General features: G+C 41.3%; 1 protein-coding gene across 6 annotated transcripts in view; it reads left to right on the forward strand.

Annotated features, from left to right (window-relative positions):
- The window catches only part of celsr2 (cadherin, EGF LAG seven-pass G-type receptor 2), a 94,549-nt gene that overhangs the window by 28,713 nt on the left and 43,254 nt on the right, over positions 1 to 22,582 (forward strand). For all 6 annotated transcript variants that reach the window (XR_008572222.1, XM_054784413.1, XM_054784414.1 and 3 more), the window contains exon 2: positions 15,973 to 16,677. Coding sequence is in view for 5 of the 6 variants with exons in the window: in XM_054784413.1 (XP_054640388.1) it covers positions 15,973 to 16,677 (705 nt within the window). In the remaining variant the exon portion in view is untranslated. The remainder of the gene's footprint in view (positions 1 to 15,972; positions 16,678 to 22,582) is intronic.

Consider the following 22,582-nt stretch of genomic DNA (forward strand, 5'->3'; position numbering starts at 1 on the left):
CATAGGACTTTATGTGTATATATATATATATATATATATATATGTATATATATATATATATATATATATATATTTACGACTTTATTCTCGTAATATTCTGTTTTTTTTTCTTGTAAATATCACAAGGTTTTTTTTGTACATTTACAACTTTATTCTCGTAATATATTCGATGTTTTCTCTCATAAATTTAGGACTTTATTCTTGTAATATTGAGAGTTTTTTTCCCGTCAATTTACAACTTTTTCTTGTAAGTTTTGACGTTTTTCCTCAATATGCGTTTTTTCAAATACATTTACGACTTTATACTCGTTAATTTATGACTTTATTCTTATAATACTACGACTTTATTCTCAAAATATTAAGATTTTTTTTCTCGTAATTTTATGACTTTATTTTCATAATGTTCAGAGTTTTTTCTCGTAAATTTAGGACTATTCTCATAATACGTTTTTCTTGTAAATTTACGACTTTATTCTCATTTATTTTCTCGTACATGTACATCTTTTTTGTGAATTTACGACTTTATTCTCGTAATATTACGAGTTTTTTATTATTTTGGTGTGAATCACAATATGGGAGGAGCTATGGCGCTTGGCGGAGGTCTGCATTCTCCGAGTGCTTCCGTAGTTTACTCTTATTATTTACGTAACCATTTTTCATTTTGATCTTGATTTTTTTTCAGCACTTTTTATTATTCTGTTTAAAATGGTCACTTGGCAAAATAGCATTTTATTCAATTCAAGCCATTTGTCAAGTCTTGTTCACTTGTTAAAATAAGCACATTGGTCTAAAATAGTAAGAAAAAAAACACTTTGTTAGCACCGTTCTGCAAAGAATGCAAATCCCCATTTTCACACACACACACTTTTAAAGAAATAACACTTTTTCTCATTATTGTAATGATTTTTAATAGACTCCTCATTGTCTTATTCTGCTTTCAAGAATCCTTCTATGATCCTTCTGTCCTTCTTCATGGGAGGTCCCAGTTGACATTCATGCACGTCATAATTAATAACAATTAGGGTCGGGCGATAATTTTAATGTACCGGTACAAATTCTTCCAATGATAAGAAAATGACTTATACGGGTAGAAATGGTCATTTAAAACGGAAAAAAGTAGAGTTGATGACTGAGAACTGATGAACTAAACATGTTGAAATGGCGATAAACACCGGCGAAAGTCTCACGGAGCATGACTGGAAGCTGGACGGGTTAGCTTAGGTACGTCGGTAATATGGACGTGGTTTGGTTTTGATAGAGCAGAGGTGGAGCAAGAGACCATAACATGCAAAGTTTGCAAAGCAACGGTGACGGCAAAATGTGGGAACACGACAAATTTGTTCTACCGTCTACAGAGATGAGTACGAAGAGCGTGTCGTGGAGCGTCTACACTTACCCAGTCAAAAATACAAAACCTTTATTTTGATAGACACTAACTGCACTTGCTGTATTGCACAGTTTGTTACCAATAAATCAAAAAACGTGCTTTACAATTCGACACAAGTGTATTTAATTACATGGGTTAAGGTTTGTGGCTTTTTACACAAGACACCGCTGAATTTAATTATCCCAAAAATATCGTGATACATGCTAAGGTCCATATCGGCAAACCCTAATAATAATAATAATAAATAATAATAAATGATTTAAGTTAATACAAATAAAATAATAATAATAAATAAATAAATACATAATAATAAAATAATACTGATAATTAATAATAATAATAAATAATAATACATGATTAAGTTAATACAAATAAAATAATAATAATGATAAATAAATAAATACATAATAATAAAAATAATACTGATAATTAATAATAATATGAAATAATAATAAATGATTCAGTTAATACAAATAAAATAATGATAAATAAATAAATACATAATAATAAAAATAATACTGATAATTAATAATAATATTAAATAATAATAAATGATTCAGTTAATACAAATAAAATAATAATAATAAAATAAATACATAGTGATAAAAAATAATTGTGATAATTAATAATAATAATAAATAAAAAAGGCAAGTCCTGTGAGCTGATGAATGATAGCCACCGAGCCGAGCCGAGCCAGGGCGAGTCGACCCTGCTGCTCTGGTCGGCGGGGCTCATGGGGGGGACTGGGAGGGCGAGGGGGAAGTGTCAGCCGAGTCGTTTCTGACCTCGCGCTTCGCCGTCACTGTCTTGACTGTAATGCACGGCCTCGTTATTATCTAGAGCGGAACAGCAACACAATCATTTTCCAAAGTTCTGAGCTCCAGAAACACGGTTGTGGTGAAAGCGAGCCGCCAAAGCCAAGTGTGGTTTTGTGTGGTTGTGTGTGGTTGCGGGTTTTCAGGTAAAAGCAACAGAAACATCGCGCTGGTCTTGGACAGGTTCCGTCTTGAACCCGCATCTGCACCCATTAGTGACGGTTCACAGCGGAAATGTTCTCTCCTCCACTGTCTGGTTTTTAATTGAACATCCGCTTGCCGGCTGCGTGTGAAGGTGAGGATTAGCGCGGCCGTGCTTCTGCTGCAGGCTGGATCCATAATTGACTTCATTCCCGTGAAATCAGCCATCATGATTTCAAGGCACACTAGCGAGAGCGGAATTCTTTCTTTTATTTTTTTGATAGCGTGCCCCAAGGATTTGCTTATGATAGGCATGTCGGCCATTTTCTGATGATAAAAACATGTTTGAGCAGCCCTCTTTTCAGTTCAGCTTCTCCCTTCATTTTCTTATTGAATATATAATGTCCTATCTTACAACCAAGTGTAGTCACCTACTGCAAAAGCGCCAGTCAAAGATCCTCTACATGACAGGAGCACTTTGCTATTTTATAGGACCCCATGCAAAGTGCCAGTCAAAGATTCTCTCTGTAACAGGAGCACACTGCTGCTTTTAAGAAGCAACTGCACAAACACCAGTCAAAGATCCTAGTCACGACAGGAGTGCTCTGCTCTTTTTAAGGACCTACAGCAAAAATGGCTGTCAAGGAGCCTCTATATCATGTCAGCGCTTTGCTGAAATCAGAGATCCTCTAGATGACAGGAGCGCTGCTGTTTCATCCTTTATAGAACAGGAACCCTGTGCTGTTTTTAAGAACCTACTGCAGAAATGCTAGTCAAAGATTCCATTTATAACAGGAGCACTCTGCTGTTTTTAAGCACCTACTGGTGAAATGCTACAGTGAAAGATTGTGTATATGACAGGAGTGCTATGCTGTTTTTAAGATCTACTGCAAAATCGCCAGTCAAAGACCCTTTATATGGTGCGTTTTGCTGTTTTTAAGCACCTACTGCAGAAACGCTAGTCAAAGATTGTGTATATGACAGGAATGTGCTGCTATTTTTAAGCGCATACTGCAAAAACAGAAGTCAAAGATCCTCTATATAACAGGAGCACTTCGCTGTTTTTTAGCACCTACTGCAGAAACGCTTGTCAATGGTTCTGTATACGACAGGAATGTGCTGCTATTTTTAAGGACCAAATGCAAAAATTCCAAGCAAAGACCCTGTATATGGTGCATTTTGCTGTTTTTAAGCACCTACTGCAGAAATAGTAGTTAAAAATTCTGTATATGACAAGAGCGCTCTGCTATTTTTAAGGACCTCCTGCAAAAAAATAGTCAAAGATCCTCTATATGACTAGAGTTCTCTGCTGTTTTTAGGAATCTTCTGTAAAAACGGTAGTTTCTGGTGGTGGACACCAACGCGCCGCCAGTTGACATACAACCATTGCTCCCAGTAAAAGGGCAGCGTTGAGAGTTTCCCAGCGTAGTGGGCTCCAGCGCCTGCAAGGTTTAGTCTCTGAGCAGCCATAAACGTGTCACGACGGTGCTGTCCATCAAGAGAGCAGACATGGAAGCCACGCAGTCAGTCATAAAATGTGATTAGAGGCTCCAAGGGCAGACTACTGACTTGTCGTCCAATGGAAAAGCCCACAGGGAGCGTCCTGGCTGCTCAGCTTGATTGCGTGTTTGATTGGCGTGTGTGTGCCACAGATGTGCTTTCTAAGCATCAGCGTCATGCTAACATTAGCGGTAGTTCGCTCCTTTGCTGTGATCAAACTCAGACGTCATCGTTGCTGTCACCGTGCCGCGTTCGTACAACACAAGCCTCATTGGCGTCTCACCTGGAGGTTTCCTCAGCGTGTGAGACGGAGCGCATGCTGCTGTCTTCAGTCACGTTCCAAGTCACATCTTCACCATCAGCCGTATGCGCCACGCTCACTTTAGAGAGCTGCGTTCGCACTTGTAGTTTGTTGCAGTGAGCTTCGTGTCTGGTGAGGATGTACATGTACGCCCCCTTCAGGTGCGGCAAAGTACCCTCTGCAGTTTACTCTTCATTCGCATGAAAGACGTTACAGAAGCTGTAGAAAGAACAAATCTTTCCGCACGCGTTATTTTGACGACATGCTGACAAATGCCACCCATCCATTTTCTATACCGCTTCTCCTCATTAGGGTCGCGGGGGCATGCTGGAGCCTATCCCAGCTGACTTCGGGCGACAGACGGGGTACACCCTGGACTGGTATGCTGACAAATGTTACGATGTTTTGTGATTCTGTGTTTTGTGCTACATTTCAAGTTACGCCGTTTCGTGTCGCTGCTTTTTGTGTTACGGCGTTTCACATTGCGACGTTTTGTGTTACAACATTCCGTGTTACGAAGTTTAGTGTTGCAATTTGTTGTGTTGCAACAAGTCGTGAAAAACAATGTTTTTTGGGATAAGTTTTCAGGTTATGACATTTCGTGTTACACCGTTGTGTGTTACGACGTTTTGTGTTGCAGCGTTTTGTGTTATGCCGTTTTGTGTTACGTTTCCTGTTATGTGTCGGTTTGCGACGTTTTGTATAGCGACGTTTCGTGTTGCAACATTTTGTGTTACGGCATTTCAGGTTACAACTGTTGGGGTTACAACATTTCATGATACGTTTCATGTTATGACGTTTTGTGTTGCAACATTTCGTGGTACGACATTTCAGATTACAACCGCTTGGGTTACAACGTTTCGAGTTACATTTAGTGATACGTTTTGTGATACAATGTTTCACGTTACGTTTCATGTTAAGACATTCTGTGTTGCGATGTTTCTTGTTGCAACATTTTGTGTTACAATATTTAGTGTTTTCGGGTTACAACCGCTCAGGTTACAACATTTTGTGGTATGTTTCATGTTAGAATTTTTATGTTATAACGTTCTGTGTTCCAACATTTCAGGTTACAACCACTGAGGTTACAAAATTTTGGGTTTTGGGTTCATGTTACGACGTTTCGTGTCACAACGTTCTGTTTCAACATTTCAGGTTCCAATGTTTCATGATACAACATTTCGTGATGCACCATTTTGTGATGCAACGTTTTGCGTTACGTTTCATGTTATGACATTTTGTGTTGCGTGTTGCAATGTTTCGTGCTACGGATCTTTGCGTTACGTTTCATGTTACAACCTTGCTGCGATTTGTCGCGTTGCATCGTTTTGTGTTGCAAGGTTTGGTGTTACGTCATTTAGTGTCTCAACATTTTGTGGATGTTTTTATTATTTATTATTTTACGAGTGGTGGATTCAATAAATGACATCAGTGGATTTAGTCTGATCCCGTCATGTGACTGCTTTGTTCCATTACCTGCCTGCGTTACACGTCGAGCATTTTGCTAGCCTTCACAACCATGAAAAACTGTCAAGTTGAGCAAATGATGGACATGATATCGGAATGTTTGAGTGGAAAAAGGGAAGCTCTAAAAGAAGGCTGCTGATGTCCGTGTCCTCGGCAATTTGCTTCGCTCTTTCTCCAACCGTGACTTCGCTGACATTTTCTGGGAATCCACAGGGAGATTGGACGGTGACTTTGTGGTCTAATTAGGCCGCTTTTCCCGATTTGTTGTCTCTCTGTCTCTCTCCCTGCCCGTCCCTCGGCAGACAATTATCACAACCATTAAGAGCTGCAGACTGTATAATGTATGGATTAATAAGACACTGTGCAAAGGTTACACTGCAACGTGAAATATCAGCAGCACATGTATTTATTTCATCAGTTCCGGCAGCACTCATGCAGCCCCCACCACCACGCTTGACTGTGGGCAAGGAACAATGGTTTTGGTACTCACTTGTGTTCCCAGCTACATTTTGCTGATATTGGCCGTGTGATGACTGTAACTTTCATAGCCAATAGCGAGCAACTTGACGCACACACTGGGTTCTGTGTGCCGCCGCCGCCCAACCTGGAATCGCAGCGTGTTTCATCTCTTCCCTGGCGCCACTTCCTAGCCGAGAGGCTCCCAGAGGCCCACAAGGGTCCAAAGTGAAAGCGGCGTCACACTCCAGGTCTGGGACCTAAATGTCCTGCTTTTAGGTCCATAATGCCCTTGTCCCCCCCACCCACCCGCTCCCTTTTCCTGAGCGGAGAATCCTTTCCATGGAGAATGACCCATTTGAAGGATGGTCTGGTGCCTTTCAGAAGAGATTCTCCTCGTGCTCACTTTCCCAGCGCTGCATCCATGCCTTGGAGCGCTGCCCTAGCCCACGTCCAAGAATGCCAGTTGGCAGAGGACCTCATTAAGGCCACGTCTGTGCTCGTACTCGGGCGACCCTTTAAGAGCGCCTCTTTGCTGAGAGCTGTTTATCTGGCGACTGTTGCTGCAGAGCCTCGGCTAGAATGGACGTGAATGGACGAGGGGAACGCCGGCGCCGGCGGTTAAGCTGCTCTTGTTGCTTTGCTTCGTGTCCATGACTGATGTTACGTGGGACTCACAACACTGTGGCTCTGCGATAACCACAGTAAGCATCACGGGTTCGGCACCGAACATTTGGTGCAACACAAAGACGCACTGGTTGCACACATACAACACATTGTTTGAGGGTTTGGGAAGTGGAACGGCCTACTCGGTAAACAGATACGGTTGTCCCTCGTTGATCGCGGATAATCGGTGCCTGTCACGGTAATCAATAAGTCAATTAATCGCACGATAAATAAAAATGAAGTCGATAATTTTGCCGGCCTTGATAAATTCACGCGGAATCTCAAAATGCGTTATGGCCCCAACCCAACCCATGTTATTATTAATGACCATGTTCAGGTGAAATGTTGTTGTTATTGTCTTACTGAACAACGACACCTAGTGGCCAATGGAGAATAGTACATTCACAATTAGAATGCTTCTTCTGCCTTGTCTTTGTATTTTAGCTCATTTGGTTAGTTCGTTTAGCCATTTTTATGCTTGAAAATGCATAATTTAGGCCAAAAATAAGTACTATTTGCATTTTTTTAAACTAAGTATAGGCCATATTCAAACACGAAACAGAGATAATTTATTCATTAATAACTTTTTAAAAAACTGTGATAGAGTGAGTGCGCGATGTTCAAACTGCGATGTAGCGAGGGCCGACCGTACAGTTTTTTTGTACTTCCCTGTTTTCGTTTGACTTGTTTTTTGTCAAATGTTTTTGCTAAAATTTTCCCTCGGTTTTTGCACAGTTGTGTTGCACTTAACAAACTAGTCCGTTTGCCTTGCGCTGTTTCGTTTTGTGCATTTTTCATTGCGTACGACTGCTGGATAACCTGCCATGGGGCCAAAAAAAGTTGCCAGCGCCAGCAATTTGCTAAAAAGGTGGAAAACACTAATGAATTCAACCAGGCTGGATGTGTGGGAAGTATGCATTTGTCATTTATCATTATTTTTATTGTTTTCTGCATATAAAACTATTATTATTCTTTATAAAATGTATGTTAGCTTAATTGGTGACTCAAAATTGTCCATAGGTATGAGTGTGAACGGTTGTTTGTCTATGTGTGCCCTGCGATTGGCTGCCGAGCAGGTAACGATGAAATCAGCTGGGATAGGCTCCAGCATAAAGTCTGGAATGGATGAATTGGATTTACATTGTTTCCTATCACAAACATTTGCCTTGGTTTTTGTACGTGTGGGTTTTTGTTGGACCTTCTGGAACAAACTAATGACGAAAACCAAAGTTTTTGGCCTGCGATATAGCGCCAAAGAGAAGCCGCAGCTTGAAAACCCTCTTCCGTTGTTAATCCCGTACGCAAACGGACAAAGACAAGTGGAGAAGACGACAGCAGCGTGCCGCCGTTGTTCAGTAGAGTTGGGGGACGGGGCTCCAAGCTGGAACTATCAATGCTGCACTTGGCAGATTTAACAATCAATTGATTAGACAGGTCGCTAAAATTGCTCGTTTATTCAGTATTGTGTTGTTGTATCAGCTTCTCTCGTGCACACAGGTGTGTGTGTGTGTGTGTGTGTGTGTGTGTGTGTGTGTGTGTTGATAGTACAGTGTGAATTAGACCCGCTTGCTTCTGTACTTCCTTCCACTCGGGTCATGTATTATCACCGTGTCCGAGTCGCTTGACTGACAACAGAGGGATTAGAACCGTGTCAAACATGCTTGTGTCTCGCTTCCTCTATGACCCCCACCCCCACCCCGTTCCTCCTCTTCTTCCTCCGCACTCCCCCCCCCATCCTTGGCACCCTGCGTTTAAACTCGCCCTGTGCCAAACGGTGATCTGGTAACTTTTTGTTGTTTGTTCAGTTCTGCGCACAGGTTCTGCCCTCTGGCCGGCGTCCAGACCACGCAAACAAAGCGTCCCATTGATTATTTTGGAGGTGGGGAGGCGGCGGGTCGGTTTTCACCACACGTTTGAGCTGATTGAGTTGGTTTTGTGCATTTGACGCTATAATTAGACATTTAAGACATCTTTAATTTAAATCTTTCTGCAAACATTATTTTGGTGACAAACAGAAACGGGCACCCTGTGTTTCAATGTGCAAATCCAATCGTTAAAAATGTTAAAAATGATTGGAATCGTACAGAAAATGCATTGATTGTGCAGACCAGTGGGTAAATATGAGTACAGCCGGGCCTCATGGTACAACGTTTTATGTTCCGATGTTTCATGTTTCAAAGTTTTGTGCTGCATTTGAAGTTACGGCGTGTAGTGTTGCGAAGTTTTGTGTTGCAACATTCCGTGTTACAACATTTCGTGTTAAGTTTCATGTTCCGCTGCTTTTTGTTGCGATGTTTCGTGTTCGTGTAGCGGCCTCTTGTGTTGCACTCTTATGTGTTCCGGCGTTTTAGTGCTGCAACGTTTTGTGTTACAACATTTTGGGTTACAACCGTTCGGGTTGCAACGTTTTGTGATTTACCGTTTCACTTTACGATGTTTTGTGTTGCGACGTTTCGTGTTGCAGTGTTTTGTGGTATGGCTTTTTGTGTTACATTTCCTGTTACAAAGTGTTGTGTTGCACTGTTTTGTGTCACGACGGTTTGTGTAGTGGCGTTTTGTGTTACGCTGTTATGTTGTCCGGCGTTTCGTGTTAGGATGCTTGGTGCTGCAGCGTTTTATGTTACAGCAATTTGTGGCCCAATGTTTCGTGATACGTTTCATGTTACCACGTTTCACGTTGCAACGTTTTGTTACAGCATTTTGGGTTACAACCGTTTGGGTTACAACGTTTTGTAATATACAGTTCTGTGTTACAACGTTTTGTGTTACGACGTTTTGTGTTACAACGTTTTGTGTTGCGACGTTTTGTATTGGAACATTTTCTATTGCGACATTTCGTGTTGCAATGATTTGTGTGAAAACATTTTGGGTTGCAACTGTTCAGGTTACAACGTTTTGTGATAGACCGTTTTGTGTTTTGTGGTACGGCTTTTTGTGTTACATTTCCTGTTACAACATGTTGTGTAGCGACGTTTTGTATTGGGACATTTCATGTTGCAACATTTCATAATACAACATTCTGTTACAACGTTTCGTGTAAAGTTTTATGTTTCGCTGTTTTGTGTAGCAGCATCTTGTGTTACACTGTTATGTGTTTTGGCGTTTTGCGTTGCGACGTTTTGTGTTGCAATGTTTCGGGTTGCAACTGTTCAGGCTACAAAGTTTTGTGATACACCGTTTTGTGTTGTAACGTTTCGTGTCGCTGTTTTTAGTGTTTTGTGGTATGGCTTTTTGTGTTACTTTTCCGGTTACGTGTTGTGTTGCAACGTTTTGTGTTGTGATGTTTTGTATTGTGACATTTTGTATTGCGACATTTCGTGTTGCGACATTTTGTGTTACAACATTCCGTGTTACAACATTTTGTGTAAAGTTTTTTGTTTCACTGTTTTGTGTAGCGGCGTTTTGTGTTACAACAATTTGTGGTACCATTTTTCGTCATGCGTTTCATGCTATGACGTTTTGCGTTGCAACGTTTTGTGTAACAACATTTCAGGTCGCAACTGTTCAGGTTACATTTTGTGATACACCGTTTTGTGTTACGATGTTTCGTGTTGCAGCGTTTTGTGGTACGGCTTTTTGTGTTACATTTCCTGTTACAACATGTTGTGTAGCGACGTTTTGTATTGGGACATTTCATGTTGCAACATTTCATAATACAACATTCTGTTACAACGTTTCGTGTAAAGTTTTATGTTTCGCTGTTTTGTGTAGCAGCATCTTGTGTTACACTGTTATGTGTTTTGGCGTTTTGCGTTGCGACGTTTTGTGTTGCAATGTTTCGGGTTGCAACTGTTCAGGCTACAAAGTTTTGTGATACACCGTTTTGTGTTGTAACGTTTCGTGTCGCTGTTTTTAGTGTTTTGTGGTATGGCTTTTTGTGTTACTTTTCCGGTTACGTGTTGTGTTGCAACGTTTTGTGTTGTGATGTTTTGTATTGTGACATTTTGTATTGCGACATTTCGTGTTGCGACATTTTGTGTTACAACATTCCGTGTTACAACATTTTGTGTAAAGTTTTTTGTTTCACTGTTTTGTGTAGCGGCGTTTTGTGTTACAACAATTTGTGGTACCATTTTTCGTCATGCGTTTCATGCTATGACGTTTTGCGTTGCAACGTTTTGTGTAACAACATTTCAGGTCGCAACTGTTCAGGTTACATTTTGTGATACACCGTTTTGTGTTACGATGTTTCGTGTTGCAGCGTTTTGTGGTACGGCTTTTTGTGTTACATTTCCTGTTACAACATGTTGTGTAGCGACGTTTTGTATTGGGACATTTCATGTTGCAACATTTCATAATACAACATTCTGTTACAACGTTTCGTGTAAAGTTTTATGTTTCGCTGTTTTGTGTAGCAGCATCTTGTGTTACACTGTTATGTGTTTTGGCGTTTTGCGTTGCGACATTTTGTGTTGCAATGTTTCGGGTTGCAACTGTTCAGGCTACAAAGTTTTGTGATACACCGTTTTGTGTTGTAACGTTTCGTGTCGCTGTTTTTAGTGTTTTGTGGTATGGCTTTTTGTGTTACTTTTCCGGTTACGTGTTGTGTTGCAACGTTTTGTGTTGTGATGTTTTGTATTGTGACATTTTGTATTGCGACATTTCGTGTTGCGACATTTTGTGTTACAACATTCCGTGTTACAACATTTTGTGTAAAGTTTTTTGTTTCACTGTTTTGTGTAGCGGCGTTTTGTGTTACAACAATTTGTGGTACCATTTTTCGTCATGCGTTTCATGCTATGACGTTTTGCGTTGCAACGTTTTGTGTAACAACATTTCAGGTCGCAACTGTTCAGGTTACATTTTGTGATACACCGTTTTGTGTTACGATGTTTCGTGTTGCAGCGTTTTGTGGTACGGCTTTTTGTGTTACATTTCCTGTTACAACATGTTGTGTAGCGACGTTTTGTATTGGGACATTTCATGTTGCAACATTTCATAATACAACATTCTGTTACAACGTTTCGTGTAAAGTTTTATGTTTCGCTGTTTTGTGTAGCAGCATCTTGTGTTACACTGTTATGTGTTTTGGCGTTTTGCGTTGCGACGTTTTGTGTTGCAATGTTTCGGGTTGCAACTGTTCAGGCTACAAAGTTTTGTGATACACCGTTTTGTGTTGTAACGTTTCGTGTCGCTGTTTTTAGTGTTTTGTGGTATGGCTTTTTGTGTTACTTTTCCGGTTACGTGTTGTGTTGCAACGTTTTGTGTTGTGATGTTTTGTATTGTGACATTTTGTATTGCGACATTTCGTGTTGCGACATTTTGTGTTACAACATTCCGTGTTACAACATTTTGTGTAAAGTTTTTTGTTTCACTGTTTTGTGTAGCGGCGTTTTGTGTTACAACAATTTGTGGTACCATTTTTCGTCATGCGTTTCATGCTATGACGTTTTGCGTTGCAACGTTTTGTGTAACAACATTTCAGGTCGCAACTGTTCAGGTTACATTTTGTGATACACCGTTTTGTGTTACGATGTTTCGTGTTGCAGCGTTTTGTGGTACGGCTTTTTGTGTTACATTTCCTGTTACAACGTATTGTGTAGCGATGTTTTGTATTGAGACTTTTTGTGTAACACCATTCCATGTTACAAAATGTAGTGTTAAGTTTGTGTTGCGATGTTTTGTGTTACAACGTTATGTGTAGCGGCGTATTGTGCCGCACTGTTATGTGTTCCGGCGTTTTGCGTTACGATGTTTGGTGCTGCAACGTTTTGTGCTACAACAATTCGTGGTGGAATGTTTCGTGATACGTTTCATGTTTCAGGTTTCGTGTTGCGCCGTTTTGTCTTACAACATTTTGGGTTACAATCGTTTGGGTTACAACGTGTTCGGGTTACAATCGTTTGGGTTACAACGGGTTCGGGTTACAATCGTTTGGGTTACAACGTGTTCGGGTTACAATCGTTTGGGTTACAACGGGTTCGGGTTACAATCGTTTGGGTTACAACGGGCTCGGGTTACAATCGTTTGGGTTACAACGGGTTCGGGTTACGCCTATTTCACTTTAATGCGTGTTTGCCATAAATTGCTTACTCAAAACTGTTTTTGTCTCACTCCAATTTCTTCTTTTTACATTTTGAAGCTCTGCTTAGAATCTCCTGAAGATCCAACAGCGCAAAATGCACATTCTTGCAATTTTTCAACTGGTCTTAAAATTTTGATCAGGCGTGTATGCCAACTATTTCCAACATTGAAAAAAAATCAATCATTTTTCAACAAGACATAAGAAAGAAATGATCCAGTAATGAGTCGTGATGTTGTGCAGCATTTCAATCAAATCAAATAAAACAAATAAAAATAACATACTGCACATCATTTCACTCTTCCCGTCCAAGACTTTTTAACTGTATGAGCAAAAGGGGTGGCGAGTGGCTGTGGAGTCTTGAAGCAAACAATTGAAGGTATTGAAGGTGAGCGTTTACACGACCTGCTATGGGAACGAGAGCCCGCAATGCAAGTGATTATCTGCACTGAGAAAAAGTTCAACTGTTGAACCACAGACTTGGCGTGTAAGAAATAAAGAACCATTTCTGCTTCCGGGCACCAAGAAAGAAGAAGTTTACAGTGAATGCAGGCGTAGAAATTCCTGATTAGGATCTTGGAAGGTATTGAAAGGAAACATGAGCGTTCATTCTTTCTTTGGCCTGGCCTGGCGTACATCTGTTATCTTTTGTACAACAAATAGCCTTCTGATGAGGAAAGTGTTTCATATAAGCGTCCTCCTATTTAGGCAGCTTGGCAGGTTTGCTTTACTCGAATGGTGCAGCTCCTTTGGTCATGTGTGCTCCAGTGTGAACGCTGCATGAACCAGCAGCAGGAAGGGAAAGCACACGTTTTAGAACAAGAAAGATAAGCGCCTCTCTGTGGGCAATGTGCATTTCAATGACGTTACTGCAAGTACAGTGGTACCTCGGTACCCTGGTTTTTGCAGGATTCTTTTTTCGACGAAAAATATTGCCGTAAATATGTCTTGCGTTCTTTTCTGCATATGTGTTTTGTGTTCATATTGGAATGGATTGGATGTGCATTATTTCTTATGGAAAAAAATGGTTTTCCTTAGGATGCTATAACACAGGCCCGCCAAAGCACGCTTGTTTGTTTTTTTTATTGGCCCGAGGCACATTCTAAGAATAGAATTTTTTTTTTAACTACAAAAAAAAAAAACACAACTACAACAGGAAAAAAATTAAAATCAGCAGTAATTTTATAGGAATAAAATCCAAATTTTAAAGAGAAAAAAAGTTGTAATTTTATGAGGAAATGTTGCAGTACTATAAATTTGAAATAATAAAGACAAAAGGCCTGATTTTTTAAAAAGTTGTAATATTTTGAAAAACAAACAAAACAACAAATAATTTTGTAATTTTGAAGTCAAAATACTATGAGAATAAAGTCATAATATTATGGGAATAAAGTCATAATATTATAGGAATAAAGTCATAATATTATAGGAATAAAGTCATAATTAGTGAAGAAAATTACCAAGAAACTTGAAATAGTCGACCAAAAAAAAACCCAGCAAAAATGAAAAAAACCCAGTCATTTTACCAGAATAAAGTCATAATATTGTGGGAATAAATCCATAATTGTGAGAAAAAAAATACAACAAAGGTGAAATAGTTGACCAAAGTAAACCAAGCAAAAATGGAAAAAATCATTTTACAAGAATAAAATCAAAATATTATGGTAATAAAGTCATGATATTGTGGGAATAAAGTTGGAATTGTGAGAAAAAAAATTACCAATAAAAATGTACATAGTTGGTGAAAAAAAACAGCAAAAGTGAAAAAAACAGCAGTAATTTTACAAGAGTCAAAAGTCACAATATTAAGTGAAAAAAAGTTGTACCTTAACAACAAAAAGTTGAAATTTTATGAGAATCATAATATTATGAGGAAAAATGACATCATTTTAAATAGCATAAAGTTGAAATATTAAATAAAAAATATGTTATTGTTTAAAAGTCATAATTTTATGAGAAACAAACAAAACAAAATAAAGTTGTAATTTTTGGAAAATTTGGTTGGGGAAAAAGTTTAAATATTATGGGAATAAAGTCAAAATATTGAAAGAAGAACATTTATGAAGATTATTTAAGAAGAAAGTTGAAATATTTGGGGGGAAAAACAGCAAAAATGGGGGAAAAAAAGAGCAAAGTTGATACTAATAATATACTTTTTGACCTGTATCACAAGCTGAGATGCATTTTTGTCTTGAAATATATATAACTTCTTAACATATCTACATATGTTGCTTTAGAAAATATCAAAGCGGCCCTGATATCCTATCATTTTTCAGTATGTGGCTCGCAGTAGAAAAGGTTTGGACACCCCTGCTATAAGATAACAAGAAAACAGAACTAAAGTACCCGTGCAGCCCGGTAAGATTTGATCAAGTTCCAACCAGCTAGTGAGGCGCTGCTCATCTCCGGCTGCAGCCAGTCTGTCCTGGGAGGGGCGGTCGAGCGTGAAGAGTGAATACATCAGTAGTTACCCAATGAGGATGTTCCTTCAGCACGAGTACGGATAATGACGAGCTGTACTCGTTTCATGCTCGTACTCTGCAAAAATGCATTATCTGTAATGGATGGTCTAAAATGAGTATCTGGGTGAGCCCTAGTCTTAAGTATGGTCTGAGTGACTAATAACTATGTATAACTAATTGCTTTTTTACAGTAATTTACCCAACACTGATCATGACTGGTCATGACATTTGTGCGCCCCCATTTGTTAAAAAATGCATTGGAAGACATGCTAGCAGACAAGTAGTACAGATATCCTCAAAACGTTATAATCGTTTGACACATGGTCAATGATTTATGGACAATTAGTTGCGAAGTCTCACCCGTGCGCAGACGTTTTGCTTCATGGCAGCCATGTTTTTTAACCAATCTTGCTCGAATTTTGCACACATGTGCTTGTCAGTCCCCTAAAAGTGTGTACCAAATTTGTTGGTGTTTGGACTAAACACCCTAGAGTTATTTGTTTGTATGAATCATTTCAAGTCAATCCGACTTATGGGGTCAAATTTTGGGGGTTTAATAACAGCTCCGCCATGTGGTGTATTTGTCAGAAAAGTAATAGCACAGGCAACACAGAAGGGGTGCGCACGTTGCCAAATTTTCACGGTTTTGTGTGCAGCGGCTCAGGAGTAGAAGGGTGGTGTGTGCGTGAATGCTCACTAAAGCAGGACATTGAACATTGTCGCTGACAAACATGTGTTCCTCTCTGTGTGTGCAGATGGCATCCACTCGGTGTCGGCCCAGTGCCTCCTTCAGGTCACCATCATCACAGATGAGATGTTGTCCAACAGCATCACGCTGAGGCTGGCCAACACCTCCCAGGAGCACTTCCTCTCCCTGCTGCTCACCCAGTTCCTGGACGGCGTGGCCCGCGTCCTCTCGGCGGCGCCCGAAGACGTTGTCATCTTCAACATCCAGGACGACACCGACGTGAGCGCCCGCATCCTCAACGTCAGCCTCTCCGTGGCCGTGCCGGGTGACGCCCCCCAGCGACCGCCGGGCCTGGGTGATCCGGGAGAGGACGGCGCCAGGAGAGGCGCGGAAGGCGGCGGTGCGGAGTTTTTCGGGTCTGAGGAGCTCCAGGAGAGGCTGTACCTGAACCGCAGCCTGCTGGCTCAGATCTCCTCCCAGGAAGTCCTGCCGTTCGACGACAACATCTGCCTGCGCGAGCCCTGTGAGAACTACATGAAGTGCGTGTCCGTGCTCAAGTTTGACAGTTTGGCGCCCTTTGTGGCGTCCGACACCATCCTGTTTCGGCCCATCCACCCCATCGCCGGCCTGCGCTGCCGCTGTCCTGCCGGCTTCACGGGAGACTACTGCGAGACCGAGATCGACCTGTGCTACTCCAAGCCCTGCGGAGCTCATGGCGTGTGTCGCAGCAGAGAGGGAGGCTTCACCTGCGAGTGCATGGAGGACTACACAGGTGAGGATTGCCAACCCAGTAAATCACGGAGTGTCTCACGAAAGTGCAACCCTCACACTTCAGCAACCATTTATCGTACTACAGTGGTACCTCAGTTGTTGCAATGAATTCATTCCAATCGGTCCATCTTCATTCCGCTTATCCGAGGTCGGGTCTCGGGGGCAGCAGCCTAAGCAGGGAAGCCCAGATTTCCCTCTCCCCAGCTACTTTGTCCAGCTCCTCCCGGCGGATCCCAGGCCAGTTGAGAGACATGGTCTCTCCAATGTGTCCTGGGTCTTCCCCGAGGCCTCCTACCGTTCGGACATGCCCGGAACACCTCGCCAGGCAGGCGTCCGGGAGGCACCCTGCCTGACCAGATGCCCGAGCCACCTCACCTGGCTCCTCTCAATGCGGAGGACATTGCTTCTGACCTTATCTGTAAGAAAGAGCCAAGCCACGTTACGGAGAAAACTCATTTCGGCCGCTTGTACCCGCAATCTTGTCCTTCCGGTCACTACCCAAAGCTCATGACCATAGGTTCATTCCAAAAGGTTCCTCGACAACAATTTTTCATATTCAATATTAACAAAAAATACATATTATAGAGAATAATTATAGTTTTACATGCAGAAAACTGTGAAATAATGATAAATGACGAATGAATGAGAGTTATCGTTGGTGTGGAGACCCCCCCCCCCGTACATCCTGCTCAAATTGAATTCAGTGGTGTTTCTCACCTTTAGCAAATTGCTGGCACTGCAGTCACACGCAATAAAAAAAAATGCACGGCTGGTGAGTCAGCAACGTGCAGGGTGCTCTGTTCGGGTACTGGATTTGGCTGAGCGATACAGTACGATACAGAACAGATACAGAACTGATACAGAACGATACAGTACAGGGCAAACGTGTTAATTTGCTACCCGCAATATTGTACAAAAAACAAGGCAAAATTTAGGCAACCATTTTAGAGGAAAACCAATTCATATGAAAATTGGGGCGTACAAAAACCGAGGATTGACTGGGTTTGGCAAAATGTATATACAGCCATCCATTATCGATCCCTCGCGATATCGAGTTTTTCCAGAAATTAATGAATTTTTAAATGATGGCTGTTTCGTGGTAGACTATGCTCTATTATTAGTCAAAACATTTGGAAATACAAATGATATATAGTCTCCTGGCCACTAGGTGGCAGTAATGACACAAAACATTGAGACATTAGCTTACGTTACATTACATTACCTTAACACTGCATGAAGTCATGAAGTCAGCCATGGCATGTCCGACACGATAGAGTGAAAAAAATCTCTCCTCCCATTCTGTGTGGAAGTGGTATGTTTTTGGCTTCTTAAGTTTAGAAGAAATAATTTCAAGGCTAACTGGTTAGCTCGCGTGCTAGCTTGTTAACTTGCTAGCTGGCTAGCGGTTTGCCTCGAGTCCCTGCAACATAAGAATTGCGCAATGTAGTGTAAACAATGAATAATAGGAGTGTGAAAGTGTCTATGGGGCTCTAATAATGTTAAAAACCTTATTTAGAAAGTCATGAACAGGTTTTCTATGCTCAAATTACAAAAATATTCTATTTATTATCAATCATATGCAGTGGAAATTCATTGATCACGGTTGGGTCTGGAACCAACTCACCGCAATGAACGAGGGACGACTGTAGAGTAGTCATTGTGCAGCTTGCATGGCAGTACGGTGGATCACTGCATATTCTCAATTCAACGTTCATGTACTCGCAAATTCAGTTTTTTGGTTTTAAAAAAGTTACTTGTGGGAAAATCTGCCCAATCGTGTCTTTTGCTGTCCAAAATGATGCACTTTTTTTGCGGAAAACACATCTCATTCACCTTTAAAGGAAAGCTGCATTTTTGGAGGGAATTTTGCCCATCAACTACAATCCTGATGTGAGACATGAACACACGTCTTTGTCTTTTCCCGTGCGTTTTAAAGACATAAAAACTGCTGAAAAGAGGCAGTTCATGATGCACGTAATGGGGCACATCTATTCTGCCTACAAAACACAGCAGCATTGGCGGCAGCTGCAACATGTGGCGTTACCTTTCGCTAGTGGCCTGAGGCGCTGTGAGCGAGTGTGTGGTGAAGCTAGTTACAAGTAGTGGTGTGGCGAGGTGTCACTACGCCAGAACAGTAGTTCTTCGGCATGAGCGCCTACAATAACTACAGTATGTAGCTTGGTTAATATGCAGGTCACATTATGTAAATGGAGCGTTGTTGGAGCGTTTTGGACGTTTTTTCACAAGGTTTTATAGGCAGAATTGGTGCGTCCCATTATGTGTTGTTAGCTGCCTCTTTTTAGCTGTTTTTATATCTTTAGAATGCCCAGAAAGACGAAAGACGAGTGTGTTCATGTCTCACATAAGGTTTGTGAATGACGGGCAAATTCCAAAAAAAGGGCAGTTTTCCTTTCAGGTTTATGGCAGAATTATGCTTCTATGCATTTAGCATGTTACCTTCTTTTGCCACGAGTGAACAACGGCAATTAAAGAGAGACAGAGCTGAATCTCAGTCACTTTTATGGCAAATCAGAGGAGAACGTCAACGTTAAGCCAGCAGGAAGGTTTGAAGGGGGAAGAGTGAGCCGGCGTAGCAGCACAATCCAGGCTTTATTAAAGCAGTGGTGTTCAAACTGCGGCCCAAGGGCCATCTGCGGCCCACAGCTTGTTTTATATTAGCTCTCGTTACATAGCAGAAATACAATTTTGCCCCAAAAAATTCAGAAAAGAACAATGTGAAGTCATCACACAGCCGTTATTAAATACCAAAATAATTGTGTCTTGCCTACAGTCGTGGGGGGCTGCATGAGTGCCGCCTCGATGGAGCGGCTGGGGTTCATTGAGGGAACCGACTGCGCATCATGATTTTCTGCACTTCTTCCTCAAAAAAACCTCAAAACAAAACACGTTTAAAATGGAATTGGATCTGAATCCGAGCATTTTCCGTCGGCAGCAAACAAGTCTGCTTGCTTCCTGCAGCTGTGTTGCCCACTTGCGTGCCAGCACGTCTATAAATAAGTTGCGCAGGCTTCACCTGCAAAGGTGTTCACTCCCACACTTGAGCGTCTATCCTGAGCCGCGGCAGAAACGCGCTCCTGTGAGGTCCTGGCTGTTAAATGCGCGGCGTATAAACCGTATGCCGAGACGGCAGCTTCCGTTAGGAGTGCGATAATGTGGGAATAATTTATTACTCTTGGCAGCAGCACTGCTGAACAGCTGCAGGAATATGCAGTCCAACCTTTTCAGGGTTAAAGACGTACATATTAAGAGAAGCCCAAAGAGTTTTAGCAGGAAGAGACGCAATATATGCTAATCAGGACATTATGCACATCAAGGGAGTCCGCCTCTTCCTGTTTACTGGAAGGTTAAGTTGGTCAAAACCTGACTTGTACCCTTTGAAGCACGGTGCTAATTGCTTTATTACATATGAGCTATGTTTATTTACCCCGTTTGAATTTACATAATGATACATATACATCGTCTAAGAACTCCGATGCGAGAGATGCATGAAAGCGTCTGTCTTCACTGTTAAGATAATTGAATCCATTTTCTCCACTGCAATGGATGCCATATGTCAATTAATTGGCAGGCGAGTGTGTTAATGTAATCCATCCAGTCCGACAAATCCAACCACTGTTCACGGCCACGTGTCCCGCGTTTTGGCTAGTTAACCTGCCCCCCAAATGCCACACCAAACTATAGGAAGAGTTAGCAGCTGTGGAATGGGCAGATTACGCCTTTCCCAGCATGCTTTGCTGTAGTCGAAGTGATCATTTTTGACTGGCTTATGCCTCTTTAAGGTGTTATTTTGTGCAGACAAGGTGTAAAAGTTAAAGTGATGCCGTTTTTAGTCATGTACAGTTAAATTATTTTGACTTTTGGTCTGAATCTGGCACCCTTTTTAAGAATGGTTGTGATTTTTGTGCTATATACAATATTGTTTCCACTTTTAAATGAAACTGCCAGAGGAGTAGTTTGCACCGGAGGAATGGTTTAATAACGCAGGTCACTATAAGGACTTTGTTTGATAAGGTCCAACTCAGGGCTAGTTTGCGGGCTGGATGAAATTGCAGCGTGGGCCGGATTTGGCCCCCAGGCCTGAGTTTGACACGTACTACAGTGAATGACTTTAATTTCAATACTGTTGGTAACCAAAACAGCAGCACCCACCTAGCCTACAGTAAGGGTAGCTTAGGTTGCCTTCACACTTGGTGTTCTGACCAAAAATGTTTAAAAGAAAGGTACTTGATGTGCATTTGATTGTGGTTTGCTTAGCAAGCTGGTATTTTTCTCATGAGAGCAAAGGCGGTGCAGTAAAGAACATTTGCATGAAATAAGGACTGGATTAGGCAGTTTTCCTGACATATTACGTGATGTTATTCAATTACAGTATTACAGTCATTGCAGATTGCATATTTACAATCTAAAGGCAAAACCTGGAAATAATTCCAGACTGTGGACACACACTTATTCCTTGTTTATTGCTCCGGACGCAACCATAATATGTCCTGATATATAAATGGAATATTTTTGTAATTTAAGCATAGAGAACCTTCTAAATACGTTTTTTAACATTATCAGAGCCCTCTAGACATGAAATAACACCCCTGTAGTCACATTTACACTCCTAATACCCAATATAGTAGACATAATAAGAGAAAATAAGTCATCTAGGACATAAATAAGATTTGTGCTCATGTGTGTTGCTGTAAATGTGTTCCGGTGCTATGGAAGCTGAGTGGGGGGCGGACAGGAAGTGATGTTGGGAGGCCATGGTTGAGATTTAGCTTGGCGTGGATTATGGTCGTACGGAGCCCTGTGGGGACGTGGGAGAAAATCATTTTGGGTTAAAAAAAAAAAGAGATTTCACAAAAGTATTGCGACTTATTACGACATACAGTACATCACTGCAGGACGTCGTGCTCCAAGTTGTTACACCAGCGACATCATTTCTCAGATTCAGCTGTTAAACCTCAAAGGTGACACTTTGATCGGGAATTAGCTGAGAAGCTATGACATTTAGGAGGCACAAAGTCCAAACTGTGATTGAAATGCTGCTGTGTCAACGTCAGCTAGTAGCGGATGTTTGCGTTGAATCTTCAAATTAGGAGCAGCACATTCTTTGAGTTTCCGACATGCACACAAGCAGTGCACGCAAGTGGAAATGTTATGGCAAATGTTGAACCGAAATCGGAGGAGAACGTCAACGTCAAGCTAGCAGGAGGGTTTACAAGTTACGGTATTACCGTATACCTCTACAATTGTGCAGTAAGGGTTGCGCAAAAGCTGACGATGGAAATTAAGTGATGCATTTGCAACCGATTTTCGCTGTGTGAAGGCAAGCTGTAGTGCAGCTTCACATACTTTAGAAAGTCTTGCGAGATAACTCAAAGTTTTGCGAGAGCTTGCCAAAAGTTGTCTTCCACCATGTCCCCTAGTGGGCTCCGTGTGGCTGCAACAGTAGCCCGTGTTGGGGATTATTGTGCCTGTTGTCAGATAATTCAAACCTGCAATAAAAGCTTGCTGTTCTGGCGATCAAGTCTGGTGCTTGTGTGTCTCACCCAACATTACAGCAACGTTACTGACACCTACAGTAGTGACCAGTGTAGAATACTACATTATTCATCCTCTGAATGCCTTATATGTGTATTTTAGTTCATTTAGCCATTTTTATGCTTGAAAAGGCTTCATTTAGGCAAAAAATACGTACAGTTTATATGCATTTGTTTGGACTAAAGCACAAAACAACATGATGTATTCATTCATATATTTTAGAAAAACCATGGTAGAGCGAAGCCGTGAATTTGAAGCTCAGCCTTGCTGTGTGGAGGACGGTGCAGTTTAATGAGGTGTCACTCACACCCCGATATCATTATGGGCAGAAAAAACAATATAGTCATGATCTG

The sequence above is a fragment of the Dunckerocampus dactyliophorus genome, chromosome 8 (genome assembly GCF_027744805.1).
Source record: "Dunckerocampus dactyliophorus isolate RoL2022-P2 chromosome 8, RoL_Ddac_1.1, whole genome shotgun sequence".
Lineage (NCBI taxonomy): Eukaryota > Metazoa > Chordata > Actinopteri > Syngnathiformes > Syngnathidae > Dunckerocampus > Dunckerocampus dactyliophorus.